The sequence below is a fragment of the Salminus brasiliensis genome, chromosome 6 (genome assembly GCF_030463535.1).
Source record: "Salminus brasiliensis chromosome 6, fSalBra1.hap2, whole genome shotgun sequence".
In the NCBI taxonomy this organism is placed as follows: Eukaryota; Metazoa; Chordata; class Actinopteri; order Characiformes; family Bryconidae; genus Salminus; species Salminus brasiliensis.
The window spans coordinates 600,214-623,080 of NC_132883.1; the positions used below are offsets into that span (position 1 = coordinate 600,214).

Below are 22,867 nucleotides of genomic sequence, written 5' to 3' on the forward strand. Positions count from 1 at the left end.
GTGAGTAGTGGGTCATTGCCAGCCTCTGTGTGTCTGTGTGTGTGTGTGTGTGTGTGTGTGTGTGTGTGTGTGTGTCTGTGTGTGTGTGTCTGTCTGTGTGTGTGTGTGGGTGAGCTGCAGTCTCAGGGTGTCCTTGTCTGCCCTCTGTTTTGGACTCTTCTGAATAAATGTGGGTGTTTTTATCTGAAGGCTGACGCTTAAACACCTCGACTCTGTTTCCAAGACAGAGGGCAGACAAGGACATACTGAGACTGCAGCTCGCGCACACACACACACACACACACACACACACACACACACACACACACACTGTTATGGTTATTCTAAAATGTAAAAAATGTCCAAAGCTGGTTAATTATTGATTTCCTCAGTCCATCAATTCAGGTTATTCACTCTGTATTATTATATACATAATATACTCTATATATAGTATACTATATATATATATATATATATATATATATATATATATATATATATATATATATATGTGTGTGTGTGTGTGTAGTTTGTTCATATTCATGTATATTACATAATTATATATTATTTGTGTATGTTTCAGCATATTAAACATTCATACACATTAAATGATGATGGTGTGTACACATAATGTGTTATAAAATATGTATATAAACATATATTAAGCTGTTATTATTATTATTATTATTATTATTATATAAACTGTCGCTCTCTCTTCATCCTAGACCCCAGTAATGTCAGGCTGCGAGTGTGTCGAGCAGAGGTGTATCGTAGTCTACAGCTCTATCCTCAGGCGCTGGATGACTGGGATGTGTGTTTGAGCACTTCTCCATCTCTAGAGGTGAGTTTGATTGATTGATTGATTGATTGATTAAATGAGCTACCAAATGCTGACCAACACTGGGATGGAACTACTTGCCATTTTCGTTCACTGCTCCTGTGTGAGTGACTGATGCTGAACAGTAAGAGGCTGTCTGTGGGCGAACTGGACCATACTCTGCCCTCATTAGAGCAGGCTAGGTGTTTCGCTAAGCTAACAGGCTCCAGTGATAATCAGAGACCAGCTGTGAGTTGAAGTCCTGTCCCACCCAGGCCAGTGAGCGCAGTAATTCATCTGGAAAATAAACAAATACAAAACAAGCTGTTTCACATGGTAGTGAATGACCGGCACATCACACACCCTTAATGACAGTACTGGTGTGTTTTACTGTAAAATGGCATTTTGTAATAATGTGAATCTGGCAGCTGTTCTTTATACTGTATCAGAATGGACCTATAGAAATGCTCTCTCTCTCTCTCTCTCTCTCTCTCTCTCTCTCTCTCTCTCTCTCTCTCTCTCAGGGTTATTTCTGTAAAGCGAAGGTTCTACAGGAGATGGGTAGAGTTGATGACTCTCTGCAGCTGTTCCTGCAGTGCCTGGCAGTGGACGAGAACTTCCAGCAGGCCAAACAGGAGGTGGAGAAGGTGTGGTTCTGTTTTTTTTTTTTTTATACTTTTATCTGCTAATTTTTACTTTATTTTCTCTGTGTTTTATGTCTTACTGTGCTGCTGGGACTCTGGAGCTCCAGAGAAACTGATCTGGTCTTCTCAGGTGCTCCTCTGCAGCTAGTTATGTTGTGTATATTGTAAACTGCTGCGTTCAGCAATGTTTAAAGTGACAGTTAAGAAAAATCTGATTTACCCAAATTTATGGCATTGAGCATTGAGCTGTGGAGCAGTGGGAGAACTGTGTTCTCTGGAATGATGGTGGAGGAGCTCCATCCAGGACTTTTGGGATGAGTTGGGGATGATGAGGTGGGGTGGTGATCATCATCCAACATCCTGACCTCACTAACGCTCTTGTCACTGAATCCAGTCAAATTCTCAGAGCAATGCTCCTTCAAAATCTAGTAGTAAGTCTTCTTCCCCGGACAACAACAAAAGCAGGATCAGCTCTTTTAATACCACTGACTTCAGAAGAAACGGTGAATGAGCAGGTGTCCCAATACTTTTGTCCACATAGCATACGTGTGGTGTAATGGAGGATCTTGGGCGACCTGTTTCTCTCTGTGACATTGGCCTGGTTGGAGGTGTGTTCTTGGCTGCTGGTGTTGAGTTCAAGCTGTTCTTTCTGCTCCTCAGCTCACAACCGTTATTGACTCGGTCAGTGGCATGCGAAAGTTTGGGATCCCCTGCTCATACTTTCAGTCGCTGAGAAAAGATAAGTGAGTAGAAGATGAGCTAAAGATAAAGATGGAACCTTTTTTTTTTAACATTTAGACGACATCGTAATCAGGAGTAGGGTTTTATTTTGTGAAGAGACAAACCAGCCAAAAGTTTGGATACCCCAAGACATTTGAGCTTTCACAACGTTCACCAAGATCTCTGACCTTAATTTGCTTGTAAGGGCAGTGACTTGTTCACGGTCTTCTTTAGAAGAGCTTTAAAAAAAACCCGCCCCAACAATCAGCAGCCATGGGCTCCTCCAAGCAGCTGCCGAGTACTCTGAACATTACCATAACCGATGCCCGCAAAGCAGGAGAAGACTATAAGATGTGTTTTCAGGAAGCTGTTTCCTCAGTCCTAATCTAATTAAGAAATAACCAGGACAGTGGAGGTCAAGCGGAGGTCTGGATGAACTGCATGTAGGGTTCTGATCAGACTTTGGAGTGGAGGAGCACTGTTCTACTGTGCAGCGACTCCTTGATGGAAAAGTCATCAGAAGAAACCCCTTCCTGTCTCCTCACCACAACATCCAGCATCAGACGTTTTTAAACATCTAAACCAGCCTGATTCTTACAGGAGACACAAGTGAAGGTATGCTTGGAGAAGCAGGGGGGTGGATGGGTCTTGCTTCGAGGTTGTGCTGCAGCCAGTGGCTCAGGAAACAATTTACTGGTACAAGAGAAGAATATATTTAATTAAATACCAACAAATTCTGGAAGCAAACATCAAACCATCTCACACCGTAAAAAATCCAAAGAGATGAAAAGAGGAGAGGAGGACACACCTCAACATCCACAGTGGACTTCCTCAAGATGAGCAAGCTAGTTTTGCCATGGTCCTCACAGTCCCCCGACCTAAACATCGTCAAACATCTGTGGATAGACCTCAAAAGAGCAGAGCAGCAAGACACACCTGCAGGACCTTCTGCTGGAAGAACATGTGAAAATCCCCCTGGAGAGAACTGAAAGACTGACTGAGCTGCTACAGAAAGAGTTTACAGGCTGTGACACTCACCAAAGGAGTGGCTACTGAGTACTACTGAGACCACCCAGGATACCCAAACTTTTGCTCCAGGCTCTTTTCCTTTGGTTATTCTGAAGCTGTAAAAAAATAACTCTGTTAAAATATTTAGGAACATTAGACAGGTTAGTTCTTATAGGTGAAGCCTTGTTACTGTGTGTGTGTGTGTGTGTGTGTGTGTGTGTGTGTGTGTGAGTGATATGGCCTCAAAGTGCTTTTTTCATCCTCCTTTATTTAATCCATTTGAACTGCTTGTAATGAACACTGTGTGTCTCTGTAAAGGTGATCCAGCCGGGTTTAGGCCCAGTTTCTACATCCTCCTACGTCTCAGGGGTTATTACAGTTTCACACTGTTCGTTAATTAGTTGATATTTTTATTACATTTTCTGTTCAGCTTTATTTTTGAATTCCAGTCACATTAAATAAAAGGTAAATGTTAATATCAACTCATCTAAGAATTAATCTCAGCTTTCATTAAAGACAGCTAAACACACAGAGGAGCTGCTTCTACCGGCTCCTTCATTTTTGAGGACAGTCGAGTTTAATTTAAGTTAAATTATTTGAGTAATAATTTAGTGGATAATAATGGAATTACAGTGTATTCTAATTTTAACCTAATTATATTTTTTTGGAATCTTGGAAAACTACACAGTGTAAATGTAGAAAAGTGTTTTTGCTGCCCCCTACAGGCAAACCTCATTTAGCAATTAAACAGTTGATGTAACAAACCTCTGTGATTTACATATTTACATAAATTCAAGACCTTCCCGCTGTGAACTGCAGCTGTTCTTACCAAACCAACTGACCTCTCTCTCTCTCTCTTCTCTGGCAGATCCTGCATGACCTGCTGTCCCCAGCCTGCGAGAGCATGCAGGCCAGTCTGAGGGAGACTATCCACAAGCCCTCAGCTCACCTGCGCAGTAAAGCCACCCTGCCGGACCCTCACCTGGACACTAACGCTCGTTCTGCCTCTGTCGATTGTCCATCAGAACCCAGTGAGGTAAGCACACAGTTATACAGCATGCCTTTATCCCTGCTGACCGGAACTGAGACCTCTCAGAGCTGACCGAAGCTCTTCTGTCTACGATTGATTCCTCAGATCTCCTCTGGTCAGAAGCTCGGCAGGTCAGAGAGTCTGGAGCGGTCGGGTTTGAGCCGAGCTCACTCTCTGCGGGCACACCCACCGGGTGGAACAAAGGAGGAGGGGCTAAAGAGAGTATGCTCCGCCCCCCAGTTGGGTGACCAGGAAAAGGGGGCCATGCTGAAGAGGAAACTGTCCGGCTCGGAGGCCGGGCCAGGCATTGTCAACACACACAGCAGCAAACACAAAAAACAAGGAGGTCAGTCTCATATTGATGGAAAAGGGTGTAGTGTAACCATGGAAATCAGTATAATGTAAACATACGTATAATTAGATGTAGCGTAACCATAGAAACTTCACCTACACTATACTGAACACTGAGACGTCTGAACCTCCTTCCCTTCTTTCTGTTCTGTAGCCTCCGCCTCCGCAGCCCCAGCGGAAACCGGACCCAATCTGACCCTCCCCAGAGAACTGCTGGATCCCAGTGACTTTGAATGCCCACTGTGTATGAGGTACTGAACACACACACACACACACACACACACACACACCTGTATTTAAATATCACTTAAACCTTACTAAACGTAACATACTCATATACAGACACATACGCTATATGTCCAAATATTTGTGGACACCCCTTCTAATGAGTGCATTCAGCTACTTTAAGCTGCACCCATTGCTGACACCAATGTGCAAATGCACACACACAGCTTGTCTAGTCCCTGTAGAGAAGTACTGCCAATAGAATAGGACCATCTGGAGCAGATCATCATCATGACCCTATTGGCTCCATGCTGCCTAATGCCAGGCATGGGCTGGAGGGGTATAAAGCCCCCCAGCATTGAGCTGTGGAGCAGTGGAAGAACTGTGTTGGGGATGATGAGATGCGGTTGAGGTCATTCAACATCCTGACCTCACTAACGCTCTTGCTGAATGCAATAAAATCCTCACAGCAATGCTCCTCCGAAACAATACCTTTGCTTTTGGGAGAAACACTGAATAAGCAAGTGTCCCAATACTTTTGTCCATAAAATGTATGTGTAGTTATATTGATTTGTATCTAATTATCCCATAAACCTTATTAACAAACCTGTGTATAATTCTTGCAGACCTTCACTGTGCAGTTTGGGACACAGCAGTGAATAAATGTTCTATCTAATTAGCATAAACACACCTGAATCTAATTAGCATATCAACTTCTGAAAGGACCTCACGAGTCTTTATTATTGTATTATTATAATACAGCAGTAATGCTTCCTTTTAAATGCTTGTGTGTGTTCTCTCGTTCCAGACTGTTCTATGAGCCGGTGACGACCCCCTGTGGACACACGTTCTGTAAGAACTGCCTGGAGCGCTGTCTGGACCACAGCCCGCAGTGCCCGCTCTGCAAAGAGAGCCTCAAAATGGTGAGAACCTCGCTCCTCCACACGTCCACATTACAAATCAGCTAAAGCAGCGGTTTGCGCTGTCAGCATTCAGGCCTTGGGCGGCTGCTACTGTACCTCAGCCCAAGTTCTAGATAACAGTGAGTCCTACACTGTCAGAAACCACATACTCCGGCCTATTAGTGATTACTGCCACCTCAACACGGTTTGAGGAACGTGCTAATCAGTGATGTATAAGCTTGGTCTGTCACCATAACTAATTTGTTGGACAATATATTGTATCCTAAAATAACTGTGATGAACTAATATTGTCATTTTATGACCGTGTTATGCTGCTGATATAAAGATAATGGCATAATAATGTAATTACAGGCTTTTAAAGCGCGATGAATTTTTGATTAAGAATATCATGAATTAAAAATATTCAGACATTGGATTAAATATCGTAAATAAATCAAACCAGAGTCTGTGTGCACTCACTCTTCCAGACGTTCTGGCTGGAGCTGTGTTGTCTTCAGGGGGAAACAGCCAATAGCTTACAGACTTACAACAGATTTTCTATGGTGTCGCACATCAGCACCCATAATGGCGTTTCTGCTGCTGTGGGCGGAGTCAGACACGGCGTGCATGACAGCCCAGAACCTTCCGCACACTCACAGCCAGACGACACCGCTTTCTGTTGGTCTTGTGTTGAAACACAAGCTCAGAAATGTGAGTGTAGCGTTTTAATAAACAAGCTCAGAAACTACAGCAGCAGATGCGCTACAACGCTGCCCGCCGCAGTGCGTCTGTGTGTACGGAGGCTGTGTGTTACTGACGCAGTGGTCCCTGCGCGCTGCGGACTGATGCCAAAAGCTTGTGTAGGGCAGTATTGAGGTCAGCAAAAATCACTGAGTCGCTATTATAGTTGTCGGGACAGGCCTGGTATAAGCTTCCATTCCTTGTTAGCTACATTAGCCTAGTAGCTCCAGTGCTAATTGGCGGGATATAAGCTTCTAGTTCATGTTGGGTGCATAAACCTCGTAAGTGGGATTTATAAGCTCTCACTAAATTATTACTGTAATAAAACAGTTTAGACGCCAGTTAAAAAAATCAGATAATAAATCTCTCTCGCTCTCACCCCCCCCCTCTCTGTCTCTCTGCAGTATCTTGCTTCTAGGAGATATTCGATTACGCAGGTTCTGGATGACATTATTAAGCAGTACCTGTCTGAAGAACACGCTGGGAGACAAAGAGTTCACAATGAGGAAACTAAAGAGCTGTCAGAGTAAGCATTCACTCACACACACACACTCACACACACACACACACACACTCACACACACTCACACACCTTCAGGTCTACTAGTTTTCTGTTAGGTTTCACATATTTAAGCCTTTAGTTTGCCGCAGAACTGAACAGTATATTAAGACTAGTACTGAACTACTGCAGAGTTTGTCGAGACCAGAACTCACTAGACCTTCTCTGAACATCTAGAATGCCACACACACACACACAAAATATACACTCTGATTGGCTCCCCATTCCAAAAGGTGTGAGTGGGCGGGGCTTGTTTTTCAGCTTAGTTAGACGAAGTGGGAGTGAATTAAGCGTTTTGTTGACATTCTGCTCTGACTTTAATTCTTCATTAATATTTTATGTTAGTTTATTTTATTAATTATATGTTTTAGTCTTTATCTGTGATTCACAGTATAATTTCCATAAAAAAATATATATATATCTGAACATAGCATTCACTCCCAGCCCGTGTGCTCCATTCATGGACACCTGACAGACGGACCTGAGTTCAGATGAACTGTAGTATCTGAAATGTTCCATCTCTCTTCAGTCTGCAGAAGAACGTTCCTATCTTCGTGTGCACTATGGCCTACCCCACTGTGCCTTGCCCACTGCATGTGTTTGAGCCGCGGTACCGCCTCATGATCCGCCGCTGCATGGAGACCGGAACACGCCAGTTTGGCATGTGCATCAACGACGCCCAGAAAGGGTGAGTCTGTGTGTGTGTGTCTGTGTGTGTGTCTGTGTGTGTGTCTGTGTGTGTGTCTGTGTGTGTGTCTGTGTGTGTGTCTGTGTGTGTGTGTGTGTGTGCACTACCAGAGTTTAGGGACATCCTCCTTTGTGCTTTGTGAGCTGCATGGGTTTTGCCCCACCCATTCAGCTGACAGCAGCTTAGCCCCACCCATTCAGCCAACAGCAGTTTAGCCCCACCCATTCAGCCTTGAGAAAGGAGTGTGAGTGTGTGTGTGTGTGAGTGTGTGTTTTAAAAGTGTGTGTTATTCCTTCCCAGCTTTGCAGATTACGGCTGTATGCTCCATATTCGGAGCGTCCACTTCCTGCCGGATGGCCGCTCTGTCGTGGACACTGTGGGAGGGAAGAGGTTCCGGGTTCTGAGCCGCAGCATGAGGGACGGGTACTGCACCTCCAACATAGAGTACCTACAGGACCAGCGGGTGAGACCTACAGCCCAACACACTGATGCAGTTTTCCCTGTTTCTGTTCGTACGGTCAGAGTTTGGGTTAGGTCTGGTTTTAATCGGCTAAAGTGTGTGTGTGTGTGTGTGTGTGTGTGTGTGTGTGTGTGTGTGTGTGTGTGTGTGTGTGTGCGCACACAGGTCGTAGATGAGGATGAACTGGACCGTCTGCAGGACTTGTATGATCAGGTCTACAATCAGGCCAAGGTTTGGTTCCACACACTAGAGAACCGCTTCAGGAACCAGATCCTTCAGCACTTCGGCCCGATGCCCGAGAGAGAGGCAGACATACAGGTAACACACACACACACACACACACACACACACACACAGTGATTGTGTCACAATGTTATTACACATCCCGTCAAAAGTCTGAAGAACTTTAATGATAAAATGATTTTAGTGATATTTTATGTTTACAGACATTTCTACTTTATTTTACTTGCATATTTAATTAATGAAGATTTAGGAAATTAGGGAAAAAATAGGAACATTTTTAAACAATAATAATTTGAAACTTCAGTAGTTGCAGTATACATTTCTTTTAGGAGATCATATTTTGGGCTATAATTTTTTTAATTCTTTAAAGTTTAATATAAAATTTTCTTATTAAAATCACATTTTACTTTGTTTTATTTTGTGTTATTATGAGGTGTACTTATTATATAAATTATAAACAAATATATATTACTATATTCCATGTAAATTGCAGTAGTTATTTTTTATAAGGTTAATAAATAATATAAAATGTAAAGTTTGTATATTAATTTAAAAGCTGCTGTGTTAGAGATTGTTTTGCGTGACAGCGACGGCACATTTGTTATGAAAACATAAAAAATAGCAATGAAATATTGAATAGTTAATAAAATATTAGTAATTCATTCAATCATAATACTTCTCACTGCTGTTGTAAATATGAATGTTTATGATGTTCTCTCCTCCAGGCCACCCCGAACGGTCCGGCATGTTGCTGGTGGCTGCTGGCCGTTTTGCCAGTGGACCCTCGCTACCAGCTCTCCCTGCTCTCCATGACCACCCTGAGAGAGAGACTCGTCAAGATCCAGCACATCCTAACCTACCTGCAGAACACACACACCGAGTAGAGCCTCTCTCTCTCTCTCTCACACACCCACACACCCACACACACACATATACATATCTGACCACGGTGTTGGCCTACAGACTCACATACACCGTGGTGCTGACGGATGAACTAGGGAAGTGGAAGAAACACCAGCAAAGCACCCAACACACACACACACACACACACACACACACTATTACTGATATACATCAGTAAATCGTTCATTTACATTGCTTTTGTCTCTCTCTCTCTCTCTCTCTCTCTCTCTCTCTCTCTCTCTCTCTCTCTCTCTCTCTCAAGCTCTGTGACCCTGTGTTTGTGTGTGTGTGTGTCTGAAACACAATCCTAAATGCTGATGTGAGTCTGACAGTGTGTTTGTATTTTCTTTATTTCATATGAAGCTACAGCAGATCGAGGCAGACACACTGAGTGTGTGTGTGTGTGTGTGTGTGTGGGGGGGTGTGTGTGTGTGTGTGTGGGTGGGTGGGTGAGTGTGTGTCTGTGCGTGTTTAAGCGCACTCATACACACTCTTCAGTTGCTTCCATATCACCAGAGCGGAGAATAAAAACACGCACAATCCCATAATCCCGCTCTCCATCACATTCACATTAGTTCTTGATAATGCACTACTCAGAACTTCCACAGGAGGGCGCTGTTCACCACCCCTAAAATGTGAGTGTGGAACTTTTGCTCTGAACTGAAACACCACAGTAACGTTAACTGCGTTAAAGGGACTCTCCACCAACTTTTTAAAATTCTCTGCATAATTGAGTGTGTGAGCTGAGCTCACTTTACAGTGGAGGTGAATGGAAGCAGGCATCGGTCGCCATGACTACGACACAGATACAGCCCATAATTTATCTCCTATCCAAACCCCCCAGTGCAGCTACACGAGTCTTCTGAGTTTCATATGGAATGATGATGATGATGATGATGATGAAGGTAAAATAGTGGAGAATCTGAACTAATGCAGTTTTCTTTAGGGACTACTTTCTGTAGCCGCACTACACCCTGCAGCATGTATCCCTCCACCATTTTAATGATCTGATTTTAAAAGCAGGTTCTAGAGCCGAACTCTTCTCAGAACTCTGGTAGAACCGTGTCTCAGGCATCAGGCAGCGTCTTCATCACCATTAGGTGAAGAACTTTCTGTGAGGAGCTTTTATTAGAGCTTCAGACGTCTGCTTCCCTTCACCTCCACTGTAGAACCACAGCTCTGACTGGGGGAGCTTATCTAGAACCGAGGGTTTCACACCCCACAAACCGTCCAGACCTCCACTCTGGATGATTCTAAACCATTAAATGATGCAGATTTTAGAAAATCGGTGGATTCTCCTGTAACTGACTTTTTAAAGGCAGAAGTTCCCGTTTGAATCCAGACCTTTCTGACCGAATCACTTTTCAGACAGAATATGTATTCTGAACATATTTTGATGGTATTTGTGTATATAAATCTATTTTGGCGGTTTGATCGGAGCAGTACTCCCTGTGATCTCTCTGTACTCTGCCTCAGCGTGCAGACGCACTAACTTTGCCTTATTAAAACCCTTCTGCATTCTGCTTAGGTGGCATAATGCACTGGCTTGGAGGTTTTTGCATTTGTTTTTTTATTCCCGAATAATAATTCAGTGTTTTAATTTTCTTCCGTCGCCTTGCGGCCAAATTCCTGTGTGTGTGTGTGTGTGTGTGTGTGTGTGTGTGCGCGCAGTTTATGAAAGAATGACTCAGCTGTATGAAGTCAGTTTGTCTTGGGGGCGATTATTGTTATTGTTTTTATTTTTTACACAACTGTGCTGTTTGCTTGAATATTTATGTTGTCAATTTTAAATTAAAAATAAAATTGAATTTAAAAATGAAAAATGCTCCAGTCTCACAGGCTGCACTGTCGGAGCCGACCACCAGGGGTCGCCAGAATAATGCTTTTCAGCTTCAGCTGTTTGATAACAGAGCAAAGACAGATACATTCGTAACCTTTACTTTTAGCCATAAACACTTTATTAGATGAACAAATTAATCAGATTCAGCAAATTAAATAAAATTAACTCTATAGGTAAAATATCCTCAGCGCTGAAGTTTACTGCTTAATTAATGATCGCTTTGAAACCGGCGGTCTCTGAGTGCAGCTATCGAGCCAGCAGCATCATCACAAACTCTGCAAGAAGACAAAACACACAGTTAGTCACAGTACAACACACACACACACACACACACACACACTGATAGCAGTGTATTATAATAATTAATAATAATACATTCTGGTTGGTCAGTAATATACAGTCAGATCTCCTTATTGGTTCAACACAATGTGTTATATATATTTGTGGACATTCAGCTACATTAAGCTGCACCCATTGCTGACACAGATGTGCAAATGCACACACAGCTTGTCTAGTCCCTGTAGAGAAGAAGTACTGCCAATAGAATAGGACTCTCTGGAGCAGATCAACATCATGACCCTATTGGCTCCATGCTGCCTAATAATGCCAGGCGTGGACTAGAGGGGTATAAGCATTGAGGAGCTGTGGAGCAGTGGAGGAACTGTGTTCTCTGGAATGATGGTGGAGGAGCTCCATCCAGTACTTTTGATTGGGATGAGTTGGGGATGATGAGGTGGGGTGATGATCATCATCCAACATCCTGACCTCACTAACACTCTTATGGCTTAATGCAATCAATCAACCCTACAGCAATGATTCTCAAAAGTATTGGGACACCTGCTCTTTCACTGTTTCTTCTGAAATCAAGGGTATTAAAGAGTTGATCCTGCTTCTGTTGGAGTAACTGTCTCTACTGTCCAGAGAAGAAGACTTTCTACTAGAGTTTGGAGCAACAGCATTGCTGTAAGGATTTGATTGCATTCAGTAACAAGAGCATTAGTGAGGTCAGGATGTTGGATGATGATGATCACCCCACCTCATCATCACCAACTCATCGCAATCAAAAGTACTGGATGGAGCTCCTCCACCATCATTCCAGAGAACACAGCTCCTCCACTGCTCCACAGCTCCTCAATGCTGGGGGGCTTTATACCCCTCTAGCCCACGCCTGGCATTAGGCAGCATGGAGCCAATAGGGTCATGATGTTGATCTGCTCCAGAGAGTCCTATTCTATTGGCAGTACTTCTTCTCTACAGGGATTAGAAAAGCTGTGTGTTCTTTGCTGTAGGTTCTTGGCCTGTGAGCAGTGATGACCGCTCCATGCAGAGTAGCGTAACTGCAGGGTTTTTGTCCTGGCCTTGTTTTGAGTTTCGTCAGCCTGCTTTTAGGGTGAACTGACCTCCACTCGCCTGTCCATCACTGTCTCTTTTGCTTAGCATCATATTTGGGGTCAATTCAACACCCACAGTGAGGCCAGCCCTGACCTTAAAGCGATAGTTCAGCTAGCTGATAGGCATCCTTTCCCTGCTACCTTAAATCTGCTCTATCAGCTGAGTCATGTCTGGTTTTTGAGATTAACTTATTTGGATAGGCGACTGGGTCAGAACATCTCCAGAACATCAGGCAGGTCTTGTGGCGTGTTCCCGGTTTGCAGTGGTCAGCGTCTACTAAAAGTGCTCCAAGAAAGGACAACTGGTGAACCGGTGACGGGGTACTGGGCGCCCAAGGCTCTTACTGGTGCTCATGGAGGCTCCGCCCACCTCACAGTTTACAGGACTTAAAGGATCTGCTGCTAACGCTAGTCTTGGTACCAGATCCCACAGCAGGACACCTTTGGAGGTCTTGTGGAGTCTGTGCCTCAACAGCACAAGCGGGACCTACGTTGTTTTAGACAGTTTAGAGGTTTTAATGTTATGGCTGATTGCTGAAAGCTTGTTAGCTACTGTAGCCTCGTAGCTGTGGAACTGTCCCTTTAATCCGTGTCCTCATGAGCCCAATTCTCCAGCTCACCGTCAAAATCGACAGTTCCGTCTCCATTGAGGTCAATATCAGACAGAATCTCCTCCAGCTCGCCCTTCTTCAGCTTCTCCCCCAGCAACGTCTTCATCGACTCCTTCAGCTCCTCAAAACTGATCCGCCCGTCACCATTACAGTCAAACTGAGGGAGAGAGAGAGAGAGAGAGAGAGAGAGGAACAGAGAGAAAGGAGAGAGAGAGAGAGAGAGAGAGAGAGAGAGAGAGAGAGAGAGAGAGAAACAGAGAGAGAGAGAGAAACAGAGAGAGAGAAACAGAGAGAGAGGAGGAGAGAGGGAGAGAGAGACAGAGAGAGAGAGCAAAAGAGAGAGACAGAAAGAGAGAAACAGAGAGAGAGAGAGAGAAACAGAGAGAGAGAGAGAAACAGAGAGAGAGAGAGAGAGAGAGAAACAGAGAGAGAGAGGGGGGGAGAGAGGGTAAGTGACTAACAACTGGGTGAGATAAACATCATGAATGTTCTTTGACCTCTCTTCAGGCCTTTTCATGTGAAAACATCTGATAGCTTTCTAACAGAACCAAACACACATTACCTAACATACCAACCCTTACCACTGACCAAACATCCACCCACCAAACACTCAACACAGACTAAACACAGATCAAACACAGACTAAACACAGATCAAACACAGACTAAACACGACTCAACACAGATCAAACACAGATTCAACACAGATCAAACACAGATTCAACACAGATCAAACACAGATTCAACACAGACTAAACACAGATCAAACACTGACCAAACATCCACCCACCAAACACTCAACACAGACTAAACACAGACTCAACACAGATCAAACACAGACTCAACACAGATCAAACACAGACCGAACATTCACCCACCAAACACAGACTAAACACAGACTCAACACAGATCAAACACAGACTCAACACAGATCAAACACAGACTAAACACAGATCAAACACAGACCGAACATTCACCCACCAAACACAGACTAAACACAGATCAAACACAGACCGAACATTCACCCACCAAACACAGATCAAACACAGATTCAACACAGACTAAACACAGATCAAACACAGACCAAACATTCACCCACCAAACACAGACTAAACACAGATCAAACACTGACTTAACACAAACTAAACACAGATCAAACACAGACTCAACACAGACTAGATCAACACATACACAGATCAAACACTGACTTAACACAGACTTAACCAGCCAAACACAGAGCACCAGACTGTATGGTAGGTAGTACACACTAACTGGTTTGAAAGTGAACTAGAGGTAGTGCACACTTAATAACTCTGGGTTGTGTACTCTTGCAGACTATTGCTAAATAGTGAACACTAATCTGATCGAAGGGTAGTGCACACTTCGCCTGTTCTATTGTACACACTCACCTGTTTAAAAGCACATTGAAGCTCCCTCAACCCCACCATGTGTGCCGTCTCCATCAGCATCCGGGGACCCATCAGCTCACAGAAATCGTCAAAATCAACATGACCACCCCCTTCACACACACACACACACACTGTGTGAGAATATCTTCAAGGCAGAGATATGAGATCCCATAGAGAAACATTCATCTAGTAGTTTACTGATGTGGGGAGAGCAAGAACTGCCATTATCTGAAATTAAAATCTTCACACACACTCACACACACACACTCACACACACACACTCATACACACACTCATACACACACTCACACTTCATCTTGATCTGCTGGATGATCTCAATCAGCTCCATCTCAGTGGGCATGTAGCCCATGGTCCGCATGCAGTCGGCCACGTCCTTATAGTGCAGGTATCCATCCTGGTCATAGTCAAACTCCTTAAAGGCCTGCTGAAGCTCTGAGAATACACACACACACACACACACACACACACACACACAGGGTCACATTTCACTCTACCAATACAGAGACCGTGGTGGTCCCCCCTGCCAAGCTGGACCACCTTGCACACTTATCTACTCTACGTTGCTTCATGAAACTAAAGTGCTTGAAGGGCTTGACTGTTTACACACACTCTATATGTCCAAATGTTCGTGGACACCCCTTCTAATGAAAGCAGATAAACATTGGCTATTGTCTATTGGCTCCATGCTGCCTAATAATGCCAGGCGTGGGGTATAAGAGGGGTATAAAGCTCCCCAGCATTGAGGAGCTGTGGAGCAGTGGAGGAACTGTGTTCTCTGGAATGATGGCGGAGCTCCATCCAGTACTTTTGGGATGGGTTGGGGAGTTGGGGATGATGAGGTTGGGTGGTGATCATAATCCAACATCCTGACCTCACTAATTTTGCCCAATGCAATCAAATCCTCGCAGCAATTCTCCTCCTCCAGAATCTAGTAGAAAGTCTTCTTCTCTGGACAGTAGAAACAGTTACTCCAACAAAAGCAGAAGAAACTCTTTTTGTGAATGAGCTGGTGTCCCAATACTTTTGTCCATAGAATGTATTTAAACATATGGGCATTTGATCATGTGAACAATATTGAGAGTCCTGGTCTTGGTCTAGGTGTTATCTGGGAAACTTTAGTCTTGCCCTGAAGATCTGACCTGTCTGATCTCTGTCTGATGGTAGATTCGGTACTTTAACTTCAGCTGTGGTGAGATCTACCTGCTACCATGAGGAGATTTCAGGACTGTTGGAGTCTTTTTTACTGCTCTTGAGGTTCTGCTGCTGGGCTGAACTTGCTGGGATGGTCTGACCTGGTCATGTTGGTCAGCTGTTCCTCTTGTAGATGATTTAGTGGACAGTGGAACAGCGTCTGATCTCTCACTGTTCTGAGATCTGTTTAAACCCCCTTTCCAGACTCCTCTGCATCTCCACCCTTCTTTCTGAAGGCCTCAGAGAGCTCTCTGGATCTGGCCATGATGGTGATCTTCTTCACCCCTCACTTCAACCATCAATCCAGATCAGACCAGACTAAATGTCTGAGGTTTAAATCAGACTCCAGACTCCTCCAGAATAATCCTCTCCAACCATGATCTGATCATCTGCAGCTGATGTTCTGCTCCTGACTCTGATTCTACACATTAGAAGGTGTGATACATGTGGGGGTGAACTTTCTCCTCACAGGAAAATTATATTTCTATTAATTCTGTTTAATAAATGATGATTAAAGACGTTTCTTCAGGTGTGTGAGTTTAGTCAGATCACATCCATCTCTCAGTAAACTCTAGAGGCCTAAAGGTCGATTATATAAGAAAACTTTAGAAGTAGCTCAGTTAAAGGGCTGTGTATGCATAATGTCAGCAGATTACAGCACATGGCTCGTCTCATAGAACTGAATTTATTGTATTTACTGTATTTACTGCACTGTCTTACACTTTCTGCAGTCTGTCCTGTACTGTATTGTTTTTGTTCTGTTCCATGTTGCACCTTATTCTGGAGAAAACATCGAGCGTCATTTCACTGTGTGCTGATACAGAGCTGAAATCACAATACAAGCCTCCACTTGACTTACGGCATTTAGCTAACACACGTATCCAGATCGACTTACAGGGTAATTGTATTACAGATGTGGGCAAATGTAGCGTTAGGAGTCTTGCCCAAAGACTCTTATTGGTGCAGTGCAACATAGTCACCCAGACCGGGAATCGAACCACATGTCATGGTAGCTCATTGGCAGGTAGTGGTGTTATCCAGTGCACCACACCAACCTCTAGACTTGAGGTCTTGGTGTCCACAAATAACGGCCAACCTGTAGATCCACTCACTGGCCACTTTATTAGAAACATCTACCTCATGCTTCCAGTCACTGGCCACTTTATTAGAAACATCTACCTCATGCTTCCAGTCACTGGCCACTTTATTGGAAACCCTCAGATGAATGCTGAGGTCAGTACTGTGAGGGGAGATGGTGTATATGAGGTTAATGCAGAGAAATGCTCACCATCCAACTCCTCCGGCATCAGCTCTCTGTCCTACAGCGAGAAAGAGAGAGAGAGAGAGAGAGAGAGAGAGAGAGAGAGGGAGAGAGACAGAGAGAGTTTAATAAGATTTACAATGTAACAGGTTTCACTGTTCCAGATGTCAGTGTACACACACAAACACACACACACACACACACACACACACACACACACACACACATCCAAACAACCAACTGTGACTAATGTGATAACATGATGAAATAATGAGTCATGCTACAGTATGAACAAACACACACACACACACACACACACACACACACACACGTGCACACATTTATGTAGAAATGCATATAATCAAACAACAAACACAGCTGACAAAGGTTGAGCTGCATTTTCATATATGTACTGTAAACCATAAATGCATACTGTTAATAATGATATTATAATGACATTATTGTTATTATTATTACAGCATCCTTCCTACAGTTTCATAGAAAAACCCATTGGGGGGAAATTAGTGATTAAATCTGTGTTTTGATCCGTGTAGAAAAATAATGTTGATTTTTATAACATGATGTTACATAATGCATATCACACACACACACACACACACACACACACATTCTTTTCCTCATTACATTAAAGGTGTTATTTCCTGTTTGGTGTGTTGTTGTTGGGTGGGTGAGGAGTGTGACAGTGATTCATCAGTTCAGGTTATTAATACTGTCATAATCCTCTTATCACTCATCCTGGAGGACAGGTGACTGTCAAAACACACACACACACACACACACACACACACATCTCTGTTCCTGAGTGCAGTCATGGTAATGTAATCCAGAGTCTCTTCTGTTTCAGTAATCACACGTTTCGGTTTATTGAGACGTGATAAAATAATCATAAACGGCCCTTAGTGAAATCACACACCTTTAATCCCGCTCCCATTAAAATGAGTCACGCCTCCATAAATAACCTCCCTCAAACAACACACACTGACGCGCTCCGGCAAAGCCTCCACAGTCTGAACCACTCTGGAGCTCATAGCTCTGCTCTGTTCCTCTGTTATTTATTTATTTATTTATTTATTTATTTATGTTTATTAAAAGAATGGAACTGCATTCATAAAAGATAAAATCCATATGCACTCTCAGATATGCCTGACACGCCTACCATAGACCTCTGAAGGCAACCCTCAAGGCATTCTAGGTGTTCAGAGAAGGTCTAGTGAGTTCTGGGAGTTAATGAACTCCATCTCTGTAGGTGTAGCTGAGTGTTCTGCAGTAGACTGAAGCTGGGGTTTAGACTCTTAGACTCACTGCTGAATAAACCTGAGAAACTAAACAGAAAACTGTCCAATAGGGGTGGTTCTCTCTGAGGTATCTGGGCAGATTCATCTAATCCAGCTCTCCCATTGGTCAGGACTTCACTAGTAGAACTGAAGTCCCTTAGATTAAATACCAGCACAGTTAGAAACCAACCAATCACAGCCTGATTAACACTGAGTGAGACTGTGAGAATAAGCGTCCCTCCAGTCTTTCTGAAGGTTCTAGATAAACTGTGAGTATGAGCAGAATAATTATCACTCTAGTCCTTTTGGGGGTTCTAGATAATTTATTATTTGATTTTAACTTTTAATTATTATTTTATTACAATGATCAACATTTGATTATTGTTATGATTGTGCCTGGTGACCCTGTGTGTATGCAGTGTGTGTGTGTGTGTGTCTGTGTGTGTGCTGTAGCTGACCTGTCCAAACAGTGCATTGAGGTAGGGGAGGTAGACGGAGCCCTGGGTGAAGCTGCGGCGGCGGCGCTGGGCAGAGTGCGAGCCTTTCTGAGACGAATCCTTCGAGTCTTTAGAGCCGTGCTTCAGAGCCGAGCGCAGCGGGGGGGCGTCGGAGGCAGAGGAGGGACGAGAGGAAGAGCTGAGAGAGGACAAACACAAGCATTCGTTAAATATGCTTTCATTGTGAAGCTCAGTGAGGCAGTGTTTAGGCCAGGCTCCTAGGCGTCCTCTCCTAGATTCTGCTGATCTGGTACTCATGTGGATCCATCAGCTAGTCAGCTCTGCCAAGAGATTTACTGAGGCCATGAGATCCAGATTAGCAGAAGGGGTCAGACGAGTGAGGGGAGTTGGATTTGTGGATCTGGAGGTTGTGTTTGGAGTGGAGTGCAGTTTAATACAGGGAATAGAGCGCCCCCTATTGGTGTCTGCATTTGTATTTGTTCATTCACTATAATGCATTCCTTCTATGTATTAATACTAATACTAATATATTCATATTTAATAGCCCTAATATACTGCAATACACACATACATATCGATATATAGATATGTGTCACTAATCCAATCACATACCTCTGACCTGAGGATGCTTTGCTCCTCTGAGACATGCTGAGAGAAAGACAGAGACAGAGGAAGGGACAGAGAGAGAGAGAGAGAGAGAGAGAGAGAGAGAGAAAGAGAGAGAGAGAGAGAGAGAGAGGGAGAGAGAGAGAGAGAGAGAGAGAGAGAGAGAGAGAGAGAGAACAATCTGTATGTTATTGACAGAGTGAAAAATAAGGGGCAGAGTGAGAGAGTGATATTGGACGCCGTAAACAGGAAAGGGAATGAAAGAGAGGTAGATATTGATAAGCTATGATCTGCCAGTGCTGTCAAAATAAACAATGTCCTACACCTCACTGTCCACTTTATTGGAAACACATACCTTGTGCCTAAACTCACTGTCCACTTTATTGGAAACACATACCTTATGCCTAAACTCACTGTCCACTTTATTGGAAACACATAAATAAAAGTAGCTGTGAGGCTAAACCTGCTGCAAGCAGCAGACAGGTTCATCACAGACAGCCAATAAATTACAATCAGTGTTTCAGTATGAGCAAAATCCTCCACCCATCACACCAGCCATTACAGCTCCACCTGTCAACAGCCTCTCTCTCTCACACACACTCACACACACACATACATACAGAGGCTGTACCAAATGAACTGACTGCAAGAGAGTGTTTAACTGCTTAGACTTGCTCTCAGTGATCTGATAGTCTGGACAGTCATCAGTCTGCTTCAGTCTGTCGGTCTCTTGAAAGACGTGTAATGGGGTTTTGGGCCAGCAGGGGTCAGTACCAGGACTTAGTAGTAGAACAGAAACGTTAGCAGGACAGAAAGGTTAAATACTGTGCTGCTAATGTCTGCTTACAGCCAAACCTGAGCTGCGTCCCACCCAGCTGTGTACCACACACTGATACTATAGGGTACACACTATACTGTTCTAGATAAGGATTGGATCAGAACATCTCAGAACATCAGGCAAGTGTTGTGGGGTGTTCTCTCCTGGTATGCAGTGGTCAGTACCTACCAAAAGTGCTCCAAGGAAGGGCAATAGGGTCATGGGTGCCCAAGGCTCACTGATGCTCATGGAGGCTCCACCCACCTCACAACTTACAGGACAGAATCTGCTGTAGGGGGAACTACTCAATATTAGGCAGGTGGTTTTAATGTTATGGAATCCAGTAGTTTCCTGGGTTTGAGTTTAGGACTATCTTGAGCAGATCAGCATCATGACCCTATTGGCTCCATGCTGCCTAATGCCAGGCGTGGGCTAGAGGGGTATAAAGCCCCCCAGCATTGAGGAGCTGTGGAGCAGTGGAGGAACTGTGTTCTCTGGGATGATGGTGGTGGAGCTCCATCCAGTATTTTTGGGATGAGTTGGGATAATGAGGTGGGGTGATGATCATCATCCAACATCCTGACCTCACTAACGCTCTTGTCGCAGAATGCAATCAAATCCTCACAGCAATGCTGTTGCTCCAAAATCTAGTAGAAAGTCTTCTTCTCTGGACAGTAGAGACAGTTACTCCAACAGAAGCAGGATCAGCTCTTTAATTCCCTTGATTTCAGAAGAAACAATGATTGAGCAGGTGTCCCAATACTTTTGTCCGTATAGTATAAGTGACTTGTTTGTTTACAGTCGCACAGCTTTACTGGCTAATTGTTCTAAACATCAATGGCTTCCTTTAACACAACCTCATTTCAATGTGGGGTGCAGCTGAGGTCAGGCTGAGGTCAGTGCGTACAGTAATGCTGTTTTAATGAACCCGCCGCTCCAATAACCAGCCGGACACTCTTGATTGCTTCTGAAGCGCCAGGCTAATGCTGCTCAGTCAGGGCCGCTAACGCAGCTAACGGTTGGGACAGAGCGCATATGTTTGGTCTCCTGGCGTTTAATAAGATGAATGCGTTTTGAGGACGCTCGCAGCGGGGACGCGCACATGCTAATCTACAAGATTCATTAAACTAAAAGGCCAATCACTGCCAATCACAACGGCGACACAAGCAATTTCAGCTGCTAATAGCGCTAATTGGAATAGCGTATCAGAGGAGTCAGGAGATAATTATAAAGCAAACTGCTGAAAACCCCAGAGATGCTCCGAGCTGGTCTGATTTTGTGTCTGATGGAGAACACTGGGCCTCTCTGACTGCAGCGCTGATCTGATATTACACACATTGTGCTTTAAGGGCAGCTAAAAGCATATCGTGTTCAATCAAATTCTGCAGAACCTAGGTTTGCCATACAGGTCCAGTCCAGTCATTATGGTTGCTAGGTGAAGAAGAATAGCCGCTTGTTCCACTATCCTGAGTTACTAGTAACACCAAATCAACCACCTGAGACACATAGCAACCATCTAGGATACCATAGCAACTGCCCAGCAATACCTTAACAATCACTAAGAAACTCTATAGCAGCACTATAGCACCACCTGAACACCTGGCATAGCAACCACCTAGCAACACTATAGCATCTATCTATCAATCACTTAGCAAGACCATTGCAACCACTTAGGATGCCATAGCAATTGCCTAGTAGCACCACAGCAACCACCTAGAAACACTATAGCAACCATAAGTAACAATGTAATAGCAGCAAACCAACCACCTGAGACACCATAGCAACCTTCTGGACACCCAGAAAACCTTAACAACCACTAAGTAACACTATAGCACCACCTGAACCGCCTGAAATAGCATTGGGCCACCCAGGAACACTACATAGCATCCGTCCAGCATCCACCTAGCAACACCATAGCAATTACCTGAAATACCATAGCAACCACATGGCAAGACTAAAGCATCCATATAGCAAAACCATGTATCCTCATTTATCAAAACAATAGCAACAACCTAGGATACCATGGCCACTCCTTAACAACATCACAGCAACCACTTAGCATGAACATGGCAACCACCTAGGATACCACAGAAACTGCTTAGCAACACTGTAACAACCACAAGGAAACATCATAGCTACTAACTGAAACCATGGCAACCACATAGACCATAGTAGCCTTTAAGCAACTCCAATTAGTAGTAACACTACAGCAACCACCTAGCAACACTTTAGCAACCATATAAAATACCATAGTAACCATGTAGAAACACCATACCAACCACCATAGCAACCACCTATTAAAATAGCTTTAGTTTACACTTAGGTTGGTGTTGCTCAGCGGGTCCATGATCGGGTAATTGGTGCTGGTAGTCATTACTGTAGCGATGCCAGCAGCCTCGTCCCAAAACGCCCTGGTCATTTTGATGTCATAGTGGGCGTGTCCACCACAGACAAACACCTTCCAATCAGCCGTGACATCAGCCAGTGTAGCTCACAGCTAAGCTTTTAGAGCTGATGCTCTCATTGCAGCACTGCCATTAGAATAAGCACTGAGCGCCGCAGAACCTCTGGGTTTTAGCTTCAGAACAGGCCGTCTGAGAGCGGACCAGATCAGACCACAAGAGTTTTCAAGGGAAGTCAGAACTGTCAGAGCTGACGAGGTCCGACCCGGCCCGTTCAGCAGCAGTTTGCTTCCCGA

General features: G+C 44.0%; 2 protein-coding genes across 2 annotated transcripts in view; one reads left to right on the forward strand and one right to left on the reverse strand.

Annotated features, from left to right (window-relative positions):
* Positions 1 to 11,093, forward strand: part of lonrf1 (LON peptidase N-terminal domain and ring finger 1) — a 13,200-nt gene extending 2,107 nt beyond the window's left edge. Inside the window, exons 2-12 of the mRNA XM_072681251.1 lie at positions 705 to 820; positions 1,321 to 1,443; positions 4,037 to 4,204; positions 4,304 to 4,544; positions 4,704 to 4,800; positions 5,583 to 5,697; positions 6,822 to 6,943; positions 7,506 to 7,664; positions 7,965 to 8,127; positions 8,290 to 8,442; positions 9,093 to 11,093. Of these exons, the coding sequence (XP_072537352.1) occupies positions 705 to 820; positions 1,321 to 1,443; positions 4,037 to 4,204; positions 4,304 to 4,544; positions 4,704 to 4,800; positions 5,583 to 5,697; positions 6,822 to 6,943; positions 7,506 to 7,664; positions 7,965 to 8,127; positions 8,290 to 8,442; positions 9,093 to 9,251 (1,616 nt within the window). The 3' untranslated portion in view covers positions 9,252 to 11,093. The remainder of the gene's footprint in view (positions 1 to 704; positions 821 to 1,320; positions 1,444 to 4,036; positions 4,205 to 4,303; positions 4,545 to 4,703; positions 4,801 to 5,582; positions 5,698 to 6,821; positions 6,944 to 7,505; positions 7,665 to 7,964; positions 8,128 to 8,289; positions 8,443 to 9,092) is intronic.
* A 263-nt stretch (positions 11,094 to 11,356) lies between these two features.
* On the reverse strand, positions 11,357 to 19,393 carry cabp4 (calcium binding protein 4). Its single transcript, XM_072681265.1, has 7 exons — positions 19,359 to 19,393; positions 18,747 to 18,924; positions 17,021 to 17,051; positions 14,830 to 14,973; positions 14,521 to 14,630; positions 13,122 to 13,269; positions 11,357 to 11,385 (listed from the first exon to the last, which is right to left on the reverse strand). The coding sequence occupies exons 1-7, from the start codon at positions 19,391 to 19,393 to the stop codon at positions 11,357 to 11,359; spliced, it is 675 nt and encodes a 224-aa protein (XP_072537366.1).
* Positions 19,394 to 22,867: the final 3,474 nt, after the last annotated feature.